Below are 16,856 nucleotides of genomic sequence, written 5' to 3'. Positions count from 1 at the left end.
AAGCATGCCCAGGTAGATATCGCTCAGTCTCATGTTTCGAGACGACAAACGCAGCGGCGTCAGAGATAACCCTTGATCTTACCCACGAGGCAGCGTTGCTTCGTGCATGCCTTGCGCCATTGAGCTCCGACGATGGGCACGCCCGTGGCCATGGCCCACCAAAATTTTGACGTGGTCTTGACCTACCAGTGCAGAGCGGCAGCACCACACTAAGCAATAGCAATTGTCATGTTCATGCGCTGCTTTCACGTCGGAGGACCACGGGCAGACCTCGGGCAAATAGAGCGCCTGCACTTCTGGGGAAGGCTCACTGGCCTCCCGGGCCCCCACGGACTTGATGAGTCGACTGAGCAGCAAGGTATGTGCGGGACCGGCGAATGAGTACATGATGCTGCAATCGAGAGGATAAACGGCGGGGAAGCATTCAAACCTAAGCGTTGGGTCTTCCACACCCGAAATGAGCACGCATGATATGGTCCTACACTCAGTTTTGCGGCGTGAGAAGCGCATCAAAGGGGGCACGACCAGCGGGTCTGGACCGTTCGGGGTAAACTGACGCGTTGTTTGTTTGGGCAGCCGGTTTGCTACGCTTGCTAGGTGTGGATGGGCTCGGTGAATCTTGTGATTTTGAAGACCGTTTGGAGACAGATCGTTGAGACGACCGACTGGTGTGTGGTACAGAATCCTCGATAGCTTCATCACCGTGCTCTAAAGGCTCAGCTGCTGGGGAGTGTTGGCTTGTTGCTGGGGAGTGTTGACTTGTTGATCTTGACGAAGAAGCACGTGAACGCTTCTTGTCTGGCTGTGGGGGTGTCGACAATGAATCGCCGTTATTCATGGGTTCCGAGTCTGCATCTTTAGCCAGTGAAGTCACTGAAGAGGTTGAGCGCTTTGACGTCCGTCGGGCGGCTTTCGACAATGATGATGTAGGGCGTAGGCTGGTGGTGTTTGGCGATGAGCTCAGGGTTTGTTCCACGGGCTCCCGCCTAGAATCCGACTCGATCATCAGTGGTGTATCTGGATCTTCTTCATCGGTTGTGCTATCGTGTAGAGACATTTCCTCCTCTTCCTCCTCCTCCTCGGCGGGAAACGTAGGCATTGATTCCCCCTGCTCATCAGCTTCTTCAAGGGTTAAAAGCACATCCGTAGCCAATTCAATCAAAGCTTCTTTCTTCATGCGCGCCTCTGTGCCAATTCAGACCGAGAGATGGTCCAGGGATGGGAAATGGATAAGGTCAGCGGGAACGGCCAACGGGAAGAGTCAGAAAAAATGTATAAATAGCACTTGGTGCAATGGGCACACTCCCCAGGGAATTCATACTTGTCTCCACGTCATGGTCGGCCAAGAAAGCGCGAAGCTCCGACACCTTTAGTGTTTCGAGGGAATCCAAGGTCACCTAAGTCACGGCCAAAGTCAGTGCTTTCGGTGGTGTACACACAATTGGCAAGTCTTGGGAACGACGACCCGTCATGACGAGAGGTGGGACGGGCACCTCGAGCGTATTCGTCGGCACGGATGGTTTTCGTGTCTTTGGCTTGCCCGATACGCGACCTTTGGTTGGGGCGTCCGCCTTGATAGAACGACGCTGAAACAACTGCGGAAGCTGAGTTCAAGAACGAGAGGAAACAGGCAAGAACATCGGGATGTCGCGTCAAATTAGCATTTTGCCTATGGTTCACGCTTTACAATCCAGCGGCAGGCGTCCTTACGGTTGCCCACAAACACATGCTTCCAGCTAATCCACTTGTTGCAAGGCGCGATGAAAGCAGGACATACCGCTTTGGGCCGTGCCTTGGTTGGGCTGGAGACACTCTGCGCTGTTTGGCCGTCATGGATAAGGCGTGACTTGGTGGGTGAGCCTTGAGGATGTGAGGTTGCCGGCGGCGGGGTTGATTGTTTGTTTGCAGTGGAGCCCGATGGCAGGGGTGAGGTGGATCGAACGTCTGGTGCAATGGGGCTTGATGGCTGAGCCAGTTCAGGCTTCAACTGGTTCGCTGCGCTCTGCGCTTGGCTGTGATTTTTTGATTGTGGAGGTGAGGCGTCATAGCCTTGCAAGCGCTCCAAGATAATCGCTGCAGACGAGAGCTGTGGGTTCTGCTGTTTCGTGGTGGCAAATTTGGAATGCTCGGCTTCGTCGTCCGTGCCAGCTTCTGTGTCTGACAGGGGGCCTGAATTGGTGGCCGTTGGAATACGGGAATGTGCACGTCCCCAACCCTCATTGGAAAGGGTCTTCGGGGTCACCTGGAATTGGGCAGCACGCGGTGCAGGTGTATGCAACGAAGAGGCGGCTCGTTTGAGCCGAGGAACGGCTTGTTGGCTTGGTGACCGGATCAGACTGGCTTCTTCGATATGAGCTGCTGTAGCTCCGGCGGAAATCTTGCCGATGGCTTGGGTGGGCGTGTCGCCGATGGCTTGGGTGGGCATGTCACCGATGGCTTGGGTGGGCGTGTCACCGATGGCTTGGGTGGGCGTGTCACCGATGGCTTGGGTGGGCGTGTCACCGATGGCTTGGGTGGGCGTCTTACCGATGGCTTGGGTGGGCGTGTCGCCGATGGCTTGGGTGGGCATGTCACCGATGGCTTGGGTGGGCGTGTCACCGATGGCTTGGGTGGGCGTGTCACCGATGGCTTGGGTGGGCGTGTCACCGATGGCTTGGGTGGGCGTGTCACCGATGGCTTGGGTGGGCGTGTCGCCGATGGCTTGGGTGGGCATGTCACCGATGGCTTGGGTGGGCGTGTCACCGATGGCTTGGGTGGGCGTGTCACCGATGGCTTGGGTGGGCGTGTCACCGATGGCTTGGGTGGGCGTGTCACCGATGGCTTGGGTGGGCGTGTCGCCAATGGCTTGGGTGGGCGTGTCACCGATGGCTTGGGTGGGTGCATCACCAATAGGCTGCGTGGGTGCATCACTCAAAGCTTGGGTAGGCGCATCATTTGAAGCACCCAACAGCGCTTGGGTGGAGCCCAAGCGGCTTGTTGGCGTTGGCTTTGTTCCCAAGTGTTCTGTTGGCGCTTCTGACATGGCCTGCGATGCAGCTGGCGACAAAACACTGGAGCCAGACCTTGAGAGGCGGGCCTCCAAGATAGGCTGTGTACTTTGTATTGAGGAGGCTGAGCTGAAAGTACGAGCGGTCACATGCATGGCGCCAGCTGTAGCACAGGCTTCCGTCTTCGCTGGCGTGAGAGATGGATCAAGGTCAGTGGTTTTGGCGGATACGTGATCATGCGAGCTGCTGCCAACTGCATCCACTTCGTCTTCTGTGGTGGCACCGTCATCATCAGAGGGCTGGTTTGTGGTCTCCACCAGCTTTGGCGTGGCGGGCATTGCCTACACAAGTAAATGAGGGTTGCAGGTCGTGAGGATTAGCAAAGAGCAATATCAGACATTGCTGCCAATAGTGATGCTGGCGATGAGCTCACGGGATCGGTCTTGGCAATGGTCATAGATTCACTGGGGTCACCGACTACTTTCTCAACAGCTGCTACATCCGGCAGCCCTGCTTCGTCATCTGGCGTCTCAGTCAAAAGAGGTATGTCGGAAGGATCACTGGCTACAACGGTGACTCTATCACGGCAAAGGCAAGCAAAAACAGGAGCGTAGACGCGAGGGGGGCGAAAGAGGAAGGCGCGTTGAATGAGTGAGCCAGTGCTTTGCCGTGGCAGTTTGTCACATCAAGCTGTACCCGCCAGAGTTGCATACGTGGTTGCACTCGCGTTAATGATTGAGCTTGCCGAGGCATTTAAAGTGCTTGTTAAGGTGCCTTTAGTGGCAAGAGGCCTTGTTCGACGATCTGCATCAGCCTCTTCGTCGTCGGTCAAGGCGGGGTCCTATTCAACGCCAGCATAGGTTGAGCAGGCAGGAAAGAGCGAAAGAGCGAACAATTATATTATTTCACTCGCAACCCCGCACGTGAGCGAGCTGACTTGCCACAATTTGAGTGGCTCCAAGCGACTGCGAGTCGATGAGCGAAGAAAGGCACAATGCCCATGTTTGCCAGGTTGCACATGAGTCATCAGATGGAAGCCGGGGCGGTGCAGACCAATAATCCATGGTAAGAGATTTCAAGAGACGCACCGGGGTTGCTTTTGTGTCTTGAGGGGCCGTTGAAGTGTCCAGGCGCTGGCACTCGATCGTGCATCGCCCGATGTAGAGGATAAAAGCCTGACAACATATTTACAAATACTCTCATGAGGAAGGAGAGGGAAGAGGGCACGCTGGCTTGCTGCAGCGGGCAGGTGCCAGCATCGCAACGGCCAGCGTGAGGCACACGGGCAGAGCGGCTCAGGCGCATACGTCGAGTGTGTCGGGTATTGGGGTCCAGGCCTTTGGCTTGCATCGATGAAGCTAGATGAGGCAGCCCAGAACAGATAAGTTTGCCCAACATCTTCCAATACACCGACAACAGGAGAGGTCTAAGCGTGCACGAACGCACGCGGTTGCCGTGAACATCTGCTAGAATTGTACCGTTGGCCCCACTGTGATAGAAGAAGAGCCGGGGCCGGTCTGCGCCATCTTCCAGGCGGATGTCCAGGCTCCCGTGCTTGCGTGAAACGTCTGCGTGAACGACAATCACGTCGTTCAAATCGTCGCGCCCAATCTGATACAGTCCTTTGGTGTTTCAGAGCCAAGTACGAGAATGGCCATGCGTCGTGAGCGCGGCGCTTCATTCAATCACGCCGTTGCATGACCATCAAACTGCGAGAAAGGTAAATGCTTCGCTTCCTTCAAGCACAAACATCGGCATGATGCATGACTGACCGGCGCAAAGCGATTGTGTGTGGTTGCGTCGTTGGCCCCATGTCAGGCGCAGGATGAGCTGTGTCTACATCAAGCCCATAACCACAATGGCGCCATGAAGACATCAAAATCACAGCTGCATCGCGGACGCACGCACGGGAGATTATCAAGCCAGTGAGTCAAACTCGTACGTTTTCTTCCTCCTCTTCTGAGGATGAGAGCATCTCATTCGGCACAATCTGTGTGGCCAGAGCCATGGCGCGCTTTCCAGATGACACACGAACGAGCTGTGACTCGTTTTTTTTTTTGGCGCTGCGCTCCCACAGTTTGTGAAGAAAATCTGACAATTAGGTTGGAGAAGGAAGTTTAGTTAACGATGTGTGTGGATTTTTTTCTCTACCAAAAAATCATTTGATCCGCTGAGGCAGGATCATAACAGGAGGGCTGCGCAAAACGGAACGAGGAAAAGAAGAATCACAACTACAAGCAAGGCAAACAAGAACAGGCCAAGAAAGGTGAGATAGTGCAATGCCTGCAATGTGCTGGCATCGTGTCGAGGTCGGAAGAGCCAAAAGTGTGCTCCAAATCTAAACGTGCGAGAAGAAAAACCAAAAGTACCAAGAGAACCGAAAGGAGACGTAGAAAAGAAGGCACAAAGAAGAAAGCCATGAAAACTCAATACGCTGCCAAATTAATACGTGGCAAAGAAATACGTGGCAAGGGAATTGCCTGCACAAAAAGTACAAAAAGAAAGCAAAAGAAGGAAGAGATGGAAAAAAAAAAGAAGAGCACGAAGAGACATTGAGCCGGGCCGCCCTGGTCAAGAAATCTTCGTACACGCCTATCAAACGAGCGTTGGGAAAAGGGGTGGAAGAGGAGAGAGAGAGAGAGAGAGAGAGAGAGAGAGAGAGAGAGAGAGAGAGAGAGAGAGAGAGGAAGAGCGAAAAGGGGGGAAAGGGGAATGACAGTGGTCATGTGGGCCAGCACACTGCCACCAAAACAGAGCCCCAAAAACGAACGCGAGGCAAAGAAAAGAACGTAATAGAGGACATCACGAAAGACGATGTACACAAGCTAAACAAGCAGCCGCGATTCCAATGAGAATCGCTCACGCAACACCACAGATGCAGTCACTATAAAACTTGGTTCAAAGTGACTACACCTTGCAGGCCAAAACAGCGCTTCACCTGGGACTGGCATCCCAGATCAAGACGCGCCCGACATGTTCCAGTGAAGGTTCTGGGTAGTCGAACGTATCCTCTTCCAAGTCAGCAGCCGGAGAATTTGGGGTTGATGGAAAGAACCCTGCACCTGCCGAGACGGCACTAGTGCTGGTGGCTGTGCGCGGAGGCGCGATGGGGGACAAGGGGCTCATCAAACCACCAATAGCGCTGTTTGAGACGGAAGGGGAGGCCGTCGGTGGGCCCATAGAGCCGAGCGCACTGAACATAGACTGGGTACCAGATAGGCTAAGCGCCGAGCCAGGCATGCTGCCGGGTGGCAAATCAGCTTTGCTTTCGCCTGCCGTCATGACAATTTCAGCCCCTTCACGATCTCGCAGAACATGCACCAGGCGAATGGGCCCCAATTTGCCGTCAAACACGCGGCGCCGGCGTATATTCACTGTGCCAGGCACGATTTCGCTTTGGTCCCCGCCATGTGAGTCGAGTGAGAATTGACTATCCATGGACGCCGCCACGTGATCACTGGCACCAAAGCTGCTGTTGTTGCGCTGTAGACGACGGCTCGAGGAACGCCGCGGTAGGCCATCTTGCTCTGTGGTTGATTCCCCGGGCAATGCAAATGACACATGCTTGCTTCGGTCTCCTTTAGGGTCAGCACTTTGCGGAGGAGCTGCTAGCAAGCATCATAACGCCAGGCTTAGGTCAGGGCAGCGCGCACAAGTGCCACACAAATGCCACAGAAACGCCCAAGATTGAATGGAAAAGAAGAACCCGGCCACCGCGTTAACTTTCAACCGTGATGAAGGCATGTGCCCCACTCTCGCCTCACAACTCAACTAAAGCCGCAAACCTACCATGCGAAGTCGATTGTTGGGTTTGCAGCGAGACCAAATGTCCGCTCTTGGTGCCCACCCACAGCCGGGCTGCACGCGGTGCGTAGTCCATGGCTGTCACATAGGTAGCCAACTGGCCCTCCTACACATAAACAAGATAGCCCAAAAAAGGTATCGGTTAAAATGAAACTTGCTGCGACAAGAATTAAAAAAAAAAAAAAAAAAAAAAAAAAAAAAAAAAAAAAAACCGCACCTTTTTCAAAAACGACGGAATTTCCACGGCCTGCAAACATACTCCAAGGTCCAGCTTATCCCACGCACAAATGAAGGGGTCACGACGCGACGTGCTCCAAACGCAATCACCAATTGGTACAAGCTTGGTAACAAGCCCTTCTTGTGCGTGGCCCATGGCGTCGGGCTCAGCAAGCTCACGCAGCTTCAGGGCGCCATTGGCATCCGCATGGGCGAGGCCAATTGTCGACTGGCTCTCGGCTGTGAAAGGCTTCATGCGCTGGACGTGCGTTTGGGTGGGGATGGCCATGGCAGCCTGGCGTGCAGATGGGATGGGAATGGGCGTGGCGTGGGATTGGTACGAGGGCGTCAAGGTGGTGCTGCGCACGTTAGAGCCATGCGCGTCCGGCGTGCGTCGGGGTCGGTCCACGCGCCAGCCGCGCAAAAGAGGAAAGGGTTGCGTGTCATCCAAAATAGAGCTAATTTCAACCGAGACGATGCGGCCCACCGTCCCACACCACAGCGCATCGTCTTTCGGGGCATACTCGTTCTCAATCAGGGCCAAACATCCTGCAGGCTGACCGGCCCGCTCGCTAATGTTGATTGTCTTGATCAGGTCATCGTTGGGATCCTCCATGTCGGCTACGTCTGCCGGCATGGCTTCCTTTGTCTGGCCAACCATGCTGAGATCTGCGTCAAACAAAGGTCAGGATATTGCGATGAGAAAGATTGCCACCTCAAAAGTCATGGAGGAGCAGATGGGAACTGTACCACAGGGAACCGAGCTAAGCACTGTACACACCAAATTCGCTGACACCCTGCTCCTCATCCTGATCCTCGTCCAGGGGATCGCGGTAGAAGAGCACAGTCCCGTTGCCCATGGCCAAAATGATCAGACGGTAGCGTGAGCTATACAACATTGCTAAAACAGTATCTCGGAGCTTTCGGCTGGCCACGCATGCAGTGTGGCCAAAGCCGTTGGTTCGAAATTCCTTGACACGCAAATCGGCGGAGCTCAGCCACATCTACAAAAGGTTGAAATCAAATTCAATGAGGACGACCAGTTGCTTGAATGCATTCGAGACAACACAATGGGCAGCTGCAGAGATACGTGAACCGAGCAAACACACGCACCCGGTTGCCTGCCTGGCATTGTGAGATGGCGGGTGAGGTGAGGCGCCAGCCATGCTTGATGCGGGGGGAGACTCGATTTGAGCCGGGATCTAGCAATAGAATCTGCGTGCTGCTGCTAATACACGCCAGGCCCATGGACAGCGTCACGGCACTCCGAGAGGAAACATCCCCTCCCAGTTGCACGGCGTGGCGCAACTGCTTCATTTCTGGTTGAATCAGGCGTGTATACACCTCTTGCATACTGATGCGATGGACAGGGTCAGCATGACAGCAATTGTAGATGATATCGGCCACACCGACATGCATTGAACTTTCGTCGATTTGCGAGATGCGCTGCAAAATCAGATCAAGTCGAGGCGCAAGCAAGCGCACGGACACACACACACGGGGTTGGGTGAGTACATGAGCATTCACATATCATCTCGTATCAAATACAAGACGCTTCTCAGTCGTACCAGTTCAACGTAATTGCGCTGACGCGCAGTCATGCGCTCAAAGCGACGCTCACGTGTCGTCTTGCCCATGGACCGTAGCCGCTGCAAATTGGTCACAATGACGTAGACTAGCTGGCCATACGAGCACACGTCCTCAGCTATGCTCGATGTCTCACGGGTTGAGACGATCAGAGGCTGAAAGCTGTGGGCCTCCACATCAATGCTTTCAAGAGGCGTGGCAATGGAGGTTGTGATAACCTTCTGGCACAAACGTGCCGTGCTCAGCTTGACCATGGGGCGCGCAGCGCCCTGCAAGCTGTATACATAGACATCACGTGCATCAAATCCGTCCAGACCCGCTCCTGCGGCTGCGTGGAGATACACCAAGGCTGAGGCAATGTCACTAATCATGGTATGCACAGCAGGCCACTCCATGACGACTTGTGCATCGCATGCCGCGTTAAGCAGATGTTGCAGCGTGCCCAAGGAAGGGAAGGGAAATGCAAAAGAGCTGATGGTTGGTGACCAGGTGAGGATGGGGTCGGCCACCAGCATGGGGTGGGACAAGGCCTGCAGCAACTCCCAATGAAAGCGGGCTTCTCGTCCTTCAGAAAACGTGAGGCGCTTGCCTGGGATCTCAGCGCCACTCAAACCTTGGGCACTTGCGTCACCCCGCGCGGCGGCGGTTGGCAGCTGCACTTGGCCCTGGCCAATGGTAAAACCATGCCCCGAGTCCAACCCGCGACGATTCACGGGTTGCAAAAAATCGGGCAGGGTTTTGCTGAGACCAGCTGCCTCCACTGAAGTACAGTTTGGGAGATCGTGAGGCTTGAGAATCATGTCATCGCCAACATCGCGCAGCACGCGTTCCAACACCGTCAGGTCTGGTACAAGCTCATGGATGTGTACCGCGCGGTTGTTGAGATGCATGGCTAGAGCCTGGGTCAGGCCGTTAATAACGGACAACATGAGCGTGCCGGCCAGCTCGCGCGAGCTAGTTTGGGACGCAGTGGCAGCGCCAGCGTCAGTCCTGGGGCTTGAGGAAAGACCAGTGGAGCTATTCAGCGAACCAATGTCCACATCACTGGCTGCTAGTTCAGGCATGTGCACTTGAATGAGAATGGCGTTGGTGCCAACCAGTTCCACTTTTATCCGTCCATCCACGGGAAGTTCCATGCGAATCCCTCGACTCCATGCCACCACTCGATCTATTTTTGTCATGCCCCCACCGCCAGTTAGTCGTATATGCCAGTGCACAAGTGCGATATTTCACCACGAGTAGGACCATGAGGCCAAATGTCAGCATCAAAAAGTCAACGGGCATCAAAAATGGAGAGTGGGACAAAACAAAAGAGGGGTTTGAGCAGCAACAGAGACAGGTAGCGCACCTTGTAAGGCAGTCGTATGCGTCGGAATGAGGCCCTCCTGGACGGCCGATCGACTGGAGGCCTTGATGAGGCTTTCGGCTGCGATGCGGAGGCGCTGCTCATCAGTCAAGGGCAGCAGGCGATCCTGGCGAGCCAGTGACTGGCGAAGTATGGTGGAGCGACTCGGCGTGTCCAGGCGACGTGGGGCACTCATGGGGGCGCTGCGCGACGGAACGTTCTCTTGGACGTTAAAGGACCCCAGAGGGCTGGAGGCAGGCGTAAAGCCGAGTTGCGCTGAGAGTGGGGCGGTGAACGATCGCGGTGCGCCGACATCGTTGCTATCCCCCGAGGAGGCGGAGTCCTGCATGGGTCCCGAGTCGAAAAGTGGTCCCGGCGAAGTGGCATTGGTCTTTTGTTTCAATCGTAGGTGGCGTGCGGTAAGAAGGACGTCTTCGGAAAGCATAGCCGAGACCCGGCGTCGCGGTGCTTGTGCCACATTTTCAGCCCGTTCTGCAAAGTAAAAACTACGCGTGAAGATGTTCATGAGGCTAGCCACCACGCGATACCACACACCCACAGGCAGAGCGCCCAGAACCAGCATACGCGCGTGGCGTGTGAGGCCCGCTGCCAGTTGATCTGGCTCCTCAGCGAGGACGACGCGTGGGGGTTCATCGTGCATGAGACGATCCGGCAGGAGAAGGCGCTGATGGGTCAGGCCCACGGCCATGTGGTGGCGTCGCATAAACATGTCAACCAAAGGCGTCACGGTAGCCGGAAAACGGCCCTCTAGCCCATTCGCCAGGCTATCTTGGTCCAGACAACCTTGATGATTGCATGGTGCAGTGCGAATAAAGTCGGCTAGCGTGTCGATCAACGCTGCCATGTTGATACAAAAGCTCCATTGCAAGCCCAAAACTTCAGGGGTCAAGGGCAAGCGGGCTGGAAGGCCCGAAATGGTGGACCATGCTGTGATAATGTTCCACTCTTGCAATAGGCGCAAGCAGCAGATGACTTCGGTTCTCGCTTGCTCGCTGCGATTGGTACCCAAGAGAGCCTTGGCCACCATCACACCGGGCGAGACGTACATGTTGGCCGTGAGCTTTTTCGAGCGATTATCGTGAAACAAGGCCAGCAAGCTCTCCAGGATCGGTCGCAGGCGTTTGGGGACACTGTAGTCGCAGACAACACGGCCGGCTTTGTCCTGGAGCAGCAGGGCTTCGTTATACACAGCTTCGCGCAACAGATTTCCAGCGCTTCGAGTATTGGCGGCAATGTATTTGACATCTACGATCTTGAGCACGTCAGCGCCTGTACCAACAAGGTGTATGCAAAAAGGCGACAAGACACAGACACAGGATAGGTGAGTATAATGGCTAGCAGGCAACATGGATGTGGGTCAGGCATGATGTAACAAAAAGCAGGCACGGCACCTCGCATGTGTGTGTCAACGTAGTTTTCGTATTCGCGTAAGAAGGCGGCTTGTTCTTCACTCGAGTATCGGCGCTGAAACAGGTCGTGAAAGGTGCCGACCAATATGCACACGCTACTGGGGGTGAGAACATAGAGATCACGAAGCAAGCGAGCGACTTGCTGAAGTTCATTCTGTTTGTGTTCCAATACGGGGAGAACAGGACGAAGTGCGTTAGAGGCGGGCGGGCAGATGATCAGGGAGACTGGCAGAGGATGGCAAAAAAAAAGCGCATAGTGTAGGACGCACCATGCCGGACTCCATGCGCCAGGTGACGATGTAAACGGCCGGCAAAGATGACAGAATGGCTGCTTGCGCCAGTTCAAAGGCGTCGATGGCAGAAAAATCCCAGGTAGGAAAATATAGCTTGCGATTGGAGGGCAGGAAGCCTGGCCGATGACTCCAGAGATAAAAAGGCTCAGTCTGTCAACGCGGCAAGTGGAGTTTCGGTGGGAATGGTCCATGAGTGACAAAAGTTTTGGCTCGAGGCATCAAAATGGAACAAGCCATACTTCAGCAGGCGAAGACCATCGAGACATATGAAGGGCCAGGCTGGTCTTGCCCGACGTAAAGGTGCCGGTGATGACAACGGGGATGAGTTCATTACGCGTGTGGGACACCTATAGATAAAGGTATGAGACACCGCACGCAAGAACACAAAGAGCGAGGGAGAGAGGTGAGTCGAGTTGCAGGGACAGATGAGGGAAGGCCGCGACTGTGTGGGTGGCCCTGATAGATAATGGCGCTGAGAGCGAACCTCGAGGCACTTTTGATAGATGGCGGCTTCTTGAGCTTTGCCGGTCCGATGCATGGCCGTGGGCCAGGGCAATGCAGCTGGTTGTTGATCCTGGACTAAGATGGAGAGGCTCTCAAAATGAGATGACCAGGTGGGAACCAAATTGTCTTGCTGGCAGCCAGTGATATCAAGCTTGCTTAGCACGCTTAGTGTTGGCATGGCATCTGGAAACACGGCAACCCAAAAAAAGTAGGCAGGGCGAGTTGCACAGAGAAAAAGAAAAAGACAGAGAGGAAAAAATAAAAATAGACATGTGAGTTAGCAAGAGATGCAAGACGGCAGGATGCCCGAACAAGGCGAATTGTCATGTGAACAACATGAGGGGGCAACAAACCGGGCAGCAGCATCATGTTGGTGTCGGCGAGGGAAAGGGAGTCGAGTTGAGGCAAGCACTCTTGAAGCAACATGAGGTTCTCGGAAGATGGGATGGGGTTACCACTGATATCAAGTTCGTGCAGATTGCGGCATTGCCACAGTTCGGCCGAGCCCAAGTGAGTGAGCTGATTGCAACGCAGGCGGAGTCGATGCAACTGCGCCAGGCCCACCAGGCCCGGCGGAACCTCGGTGAGGCTGTTATGAGAGACATTGACGTCGACGAGATGTGTCGAGGCCCAAGGCGCAGTGGGCAAGGTCGTTAGGTGATTGTGGCTAACGCTAAAGACCATGAGGTTGGGCAGGCGGGCGATGTAGGCTGGGACCTCTGACAGGTCGTTGCGGTCTAGGCGGAGGACTTCGAGAGAACGCCATTCTTCGGCATTCCACAAGCGATCGCTGGGAAGGGCTCTCAGTTGATTGCGGGAAACATCGAGGACCTTGAGATGGGGCATCTTTTTAAGAATTCCGGTTGAGATGGCTGTAAGCTGATTGCCCGCAATGTTGAGATAAGTGACATAGTCCACGCGGTCAGGGGTCCAGGATGATTGCAGCTCACAGAGGCCTAGGTCCTGCCAGCTTAAGACGCCTCCGCTATGAGTGGAGCCAATCTGTACTTGACGGAGAATGGCTTCGAGAAACTTATGAAACTGGCGGGATTGGGCCTTTTGCACCAGGGCGCGGAGTTCTTGCATGGTGCATAGGATGCGATCGCCGATGGCAATGCGACCGTTGCGGAGCTTGCGCGAGTGCAAAACCTCATGGCCGGCATGGATGTCACGGCTAAACTGGCAAGCAGCAGCAAGGCCGTTGAAGAAGATGAGCTGTTGGAGGGCATGGTGCAGTCGGTCACGGTCGCCGCTGTTACAAGCTTGGAAAGCCGCAGCATAGGCATCCTGGGGGTCAGCAGAAGGGACAGCTCCAACGCGATCATGTGCCATGGCGGCGAGACGTCAAGGAGATGTGCAGAGAATTACGCGAGGGTTCGAGTACGGCTTGCGCGGGGGCGGTCAGCAATGGGCGGGCGAGCGCAACGCGCCAAGACGGCAACGCGCACTCAACCCAACACAAGTGAACCAGCACTCCTTGACATGTCGGTCGTGCCAGGCCGGGCTGGGAAATGGAGGCACACAGTGTGTAACGGGCACGGGTGTGCGTCAATGAGAGGGGTGCGAAAGGATAATGCGGCACGTGTTTCAAGGACAGGGCAGGGAGATGTGGGGGTGGAAAGGGCAGGAGCGAAGGGAGGACAAGCTCGGGTAGGCGACGCTTCGAGCGCACAACCAATTCGGAGAATTTGGTGGGTGGGTTGATGGTTGCAAAAAAAGGAAGACGTCAATCAAGTCGATGCAAAAACGGAGCCAAGCAAAGAACCAGTCAAGGCACGAGTTGTGCAAAAGAACAGCCGTCAAGTGTGTGCCTCTCGAGAGCGAATGACAGCATCGACGTCGAGTCAAAGCAGAGGAGCAGTGGTGGTGGTGGAGGTGGTGCTAGTGGGAAAACTAGGCGGGGGCAAAACGCACCACTTGCTTACGAGAAGCGACTGAGGACGCGGAAGTCCGCAGCCGCGTGCTTTGCTACCGAAAACTCGAGCCACAAAGCCAACTTCTGTAACATCAAGCGCGTGCAAAGGCCAGAAGGGCGTGCCGGAGTCGAGGGGGTACATCAGGGTGAGAGGTTGAACCAATAGTAGTAGGACAGGTGAGGCCAACTGCCCCTTTCACACGGAAAACCCGGGGAGGAGGGGGAAGCAACGACAACGACGACGACGACGACGACGACGACGACAACGACGACGACAACGACGACGACAACGACGACGACGACGACGACGACATCACAAAACCCCTCGCTCTCACAAGAAAAGCGCAAGTGGGGAAGGAGAAAAGGCCAACGGAACCCAGGACAGCGTGGCGTGCTAAACGTGAATAAATGCAACGACCATTGACAGCGTGCTACCAGGAGAAGAAGGAAAACACAGCACCCGCGCCGTGGAAGAGAGAGAGGGAGAGGGAGAGCAGGGCTGGAGGAGTCGAGCGAGCAGGGTGGAGCTGGCTAACCTGACCTGCCGGGTGAGGTGGCCGAATAGATCTCGTGCGTGGATGGATGGATGGCAGTGGGCTTTGCAAAGTGCTCTCTTGTGGAGTGGCACAGGCAGAGAAGATGAAGATGGTCTCTACGGCTGCTGACAACCCCCCGCCCAATTCCAACCCCAAACACAAGGAGAGAAGGAGAAAAAAGGATGAGGGCAGACGGAACTGATGAGAGCAAGTCCGAGCACTAGAGGATGAGCCCAGACAGGTGGCGTCCCGAGCAGAGATGCAGTGGCCAGCCACACACACACACACACACACAAGAGATTCGAGAGATTGTGAAACAAACAGAGGTTGTGAAATAGACAAGTTGAGTGAGAGAGAGAGAGAATGAGTGTGTGTGTCTGAGAGAGAGAGAGAATGAGAGTGTGTGTGTGTCTGAGAGAGAGAGAGAATGAGAGTGTGTGTGTGTCTGAGAGAGAGAGAGAGAGAGACAGAGACAGAGAGAGAGAGACAGAGAGAGAGAAAGAGAGAGCGAGATGGGAGAGAGAGAGAGTTTGCGAGTTTGAGAGAGTTTTTGAGAGAGAGAGAGAGAGAGAAAATCACACTTTTGGTGCTCAAAAAGATTGACAGGTGACCAACCGCAACGAAAAATCGGTTTGTGCTGAAAACACAGAGAGAGAGAGAGAGAGCAGAATGAGCTCTGCGCTGCGCTGTGCCCCACGTTTGCGCTGGCCACACCATTGTCCTTGATTGTTTTGGTAAACTTGATTGACATGATGGGTGGGAAGGAGCGGTTCGCCGTGATTGAGGCTTGAGTCACGCGCAAGACAGAGCGGTGGAGTCCATCACAGGCCACACTGGACGACCAATGGCCATGTCGCTCAGGTCAAACGCGCTGGTAGCAGAATGGAAGAATAACCGCTGTCCTGTTTAGTCAGCTCTTGCGGGCCCCCGCCTACGCTGGGCTCAAAGTCAATGTAGTTCAGAACAGTCTGGCTGCCAGTCTGTTGCCGAATTTGGTTTTGTGGTGGCAGGACGACCGGGTCGCACCCGGGCTTTGCCAACCTCGTGGGCTACCGCGCTACTTCATGCACTGCCTTTTTCTTTTTCTGCCCCTCTACCGCTCCTGGCTTTGATTTTACAGATGACACGCATCATGAGTGTGTGCATGAGTGTGTGCATGTGTGTGTGATAACAAACGAAGAAGACACAAAGGAATGTCAGACGAAACGAATCTGACAACGTAGAAATGTCAGATGATTCATGGCAGCTGTCGCCCTCTCTCTCAAAATTAAATTTTTTTTTTCAGACAGAAAAAAAATAAAGAGCAACTTGAGAGATGGTGGCACGACAAACGAGCGTCATGGCGCGCTGGCGAGGCTGGCTTGCAATGGTCCTGGTCGTCTTGGCGGTGCTATCGGTACTTGGGCGGGCAACGGAGGAAGGAACGGGGCTAGGAAGCTCAGAGCGTCCCAATGTGCTCGTGCTTTTGGTGGATGATCTCGGTGCGCACGCTACGCTGCTGTTGTTTCTGCAGCAAGTTGACCAAGACGAGCGCTGTTGTTGTAGCTCATGGACGGCGCTGAACTGGCACGCAGGGTACGGGGACTTGGCCTGCTTTGGCCGTGAAAATGTCAGCACACCCAATGTCGATAGCCTGGCCCGAGATGGAACCAAGTTTGTGCAATGGATCAGTGCCGCCTCTGTCTGCAGTAAGTCCAGCTCTGGCAGCCTGCCTCGCAACTCTCCTCTTTGCCTTCCGAAACTTCAAGTACATTTGTAGTCTGAAGCACCCCGTTGGCAACGCTTACGACACAAACGTCTGCACATCCTCCCTCCAATCCATCACACCGCCATACCCAGCGCCTTCGCGTGCAGGCTTGCAGACGGGGCGCTTGCCCGTACGCTTCGGCATGACAGCCAATTCGCTCCCTTGGCGCGTTTTGGCCTTGCCCTCTCAACCCACGGGATTTCCAGACGGTGCGTATCAATAACTTGGAACTGGACCAACCGATCGCACCTGGAGCATTCTGCCTCGTGCTTGATTGACTGCGCCTTGGCTCAATGCCGCTGGTGCGACTGGTTGTAGAGGAGCACACCATTGGTGAGATGCTGCGCACCGTCGATTATGCCACCGGCATGTCAGGCAAATGGTAGGCTTTTGTAAACCGCCCGGCCCGTAGATCCCGTAGTGAATGGCCCATGCAACGAATAGCCATTCTTGTTCCCAACGACGCTGTCCCGTGCTCATGCTCTGCCTCGA

The 16,856-nt window shown here is 54.9% G+C and overlaps 1 protein-coding gene across 1 annotated transcript in view; it reads left to right on the top strand.

The window, feature by feature from the left end:
- Positions 1-15,956: 15,956 nt before the first annotated feature.
- MONBRDRAFT_32135 (uncharacterized protein) overlaps positions 15,957-16,856 on the top strand; it is a gene marked incomplete at its 5' end in the record, with an annotated part of 3,645 nt that continues 2,745 nt past the window's right edge. Inside the window, 3 exons of the mRNA XM_001745284.1 lie at positions 15,957-16,098; positions 16,192-16,305; positions 16,683-16,746. Coding sequence (XP_001745336.1) covers positions 15,957-16,098; positions 16,192-16,305; positions 16,683-16,746 — 320 coding nt within the window. The remainder of the gene's footprint in view (positions 16,099-16,191; positions 16,306-16,682; positions 16,747-16,856) is intronic.

This window comes from Monosiga brevicollis, genomic scaffold (genome assembly GCF_000002865.3).
Source record: "Monosiga brevicollis MX1 MONBRscaffold_8 genomic scaffold, whole genome shotgun sequence".
NCBI classification, from domain to species: domain Eukaryota; class Choanoflagellata; order Craspedida; family Salpingoecidae; genus Monosiga; species Monosiga brevicollis.
Note: the sequence above shows the minus strand (reverse complement) of the source record. Positions and strands in the feature narration are given on the sequence as shown.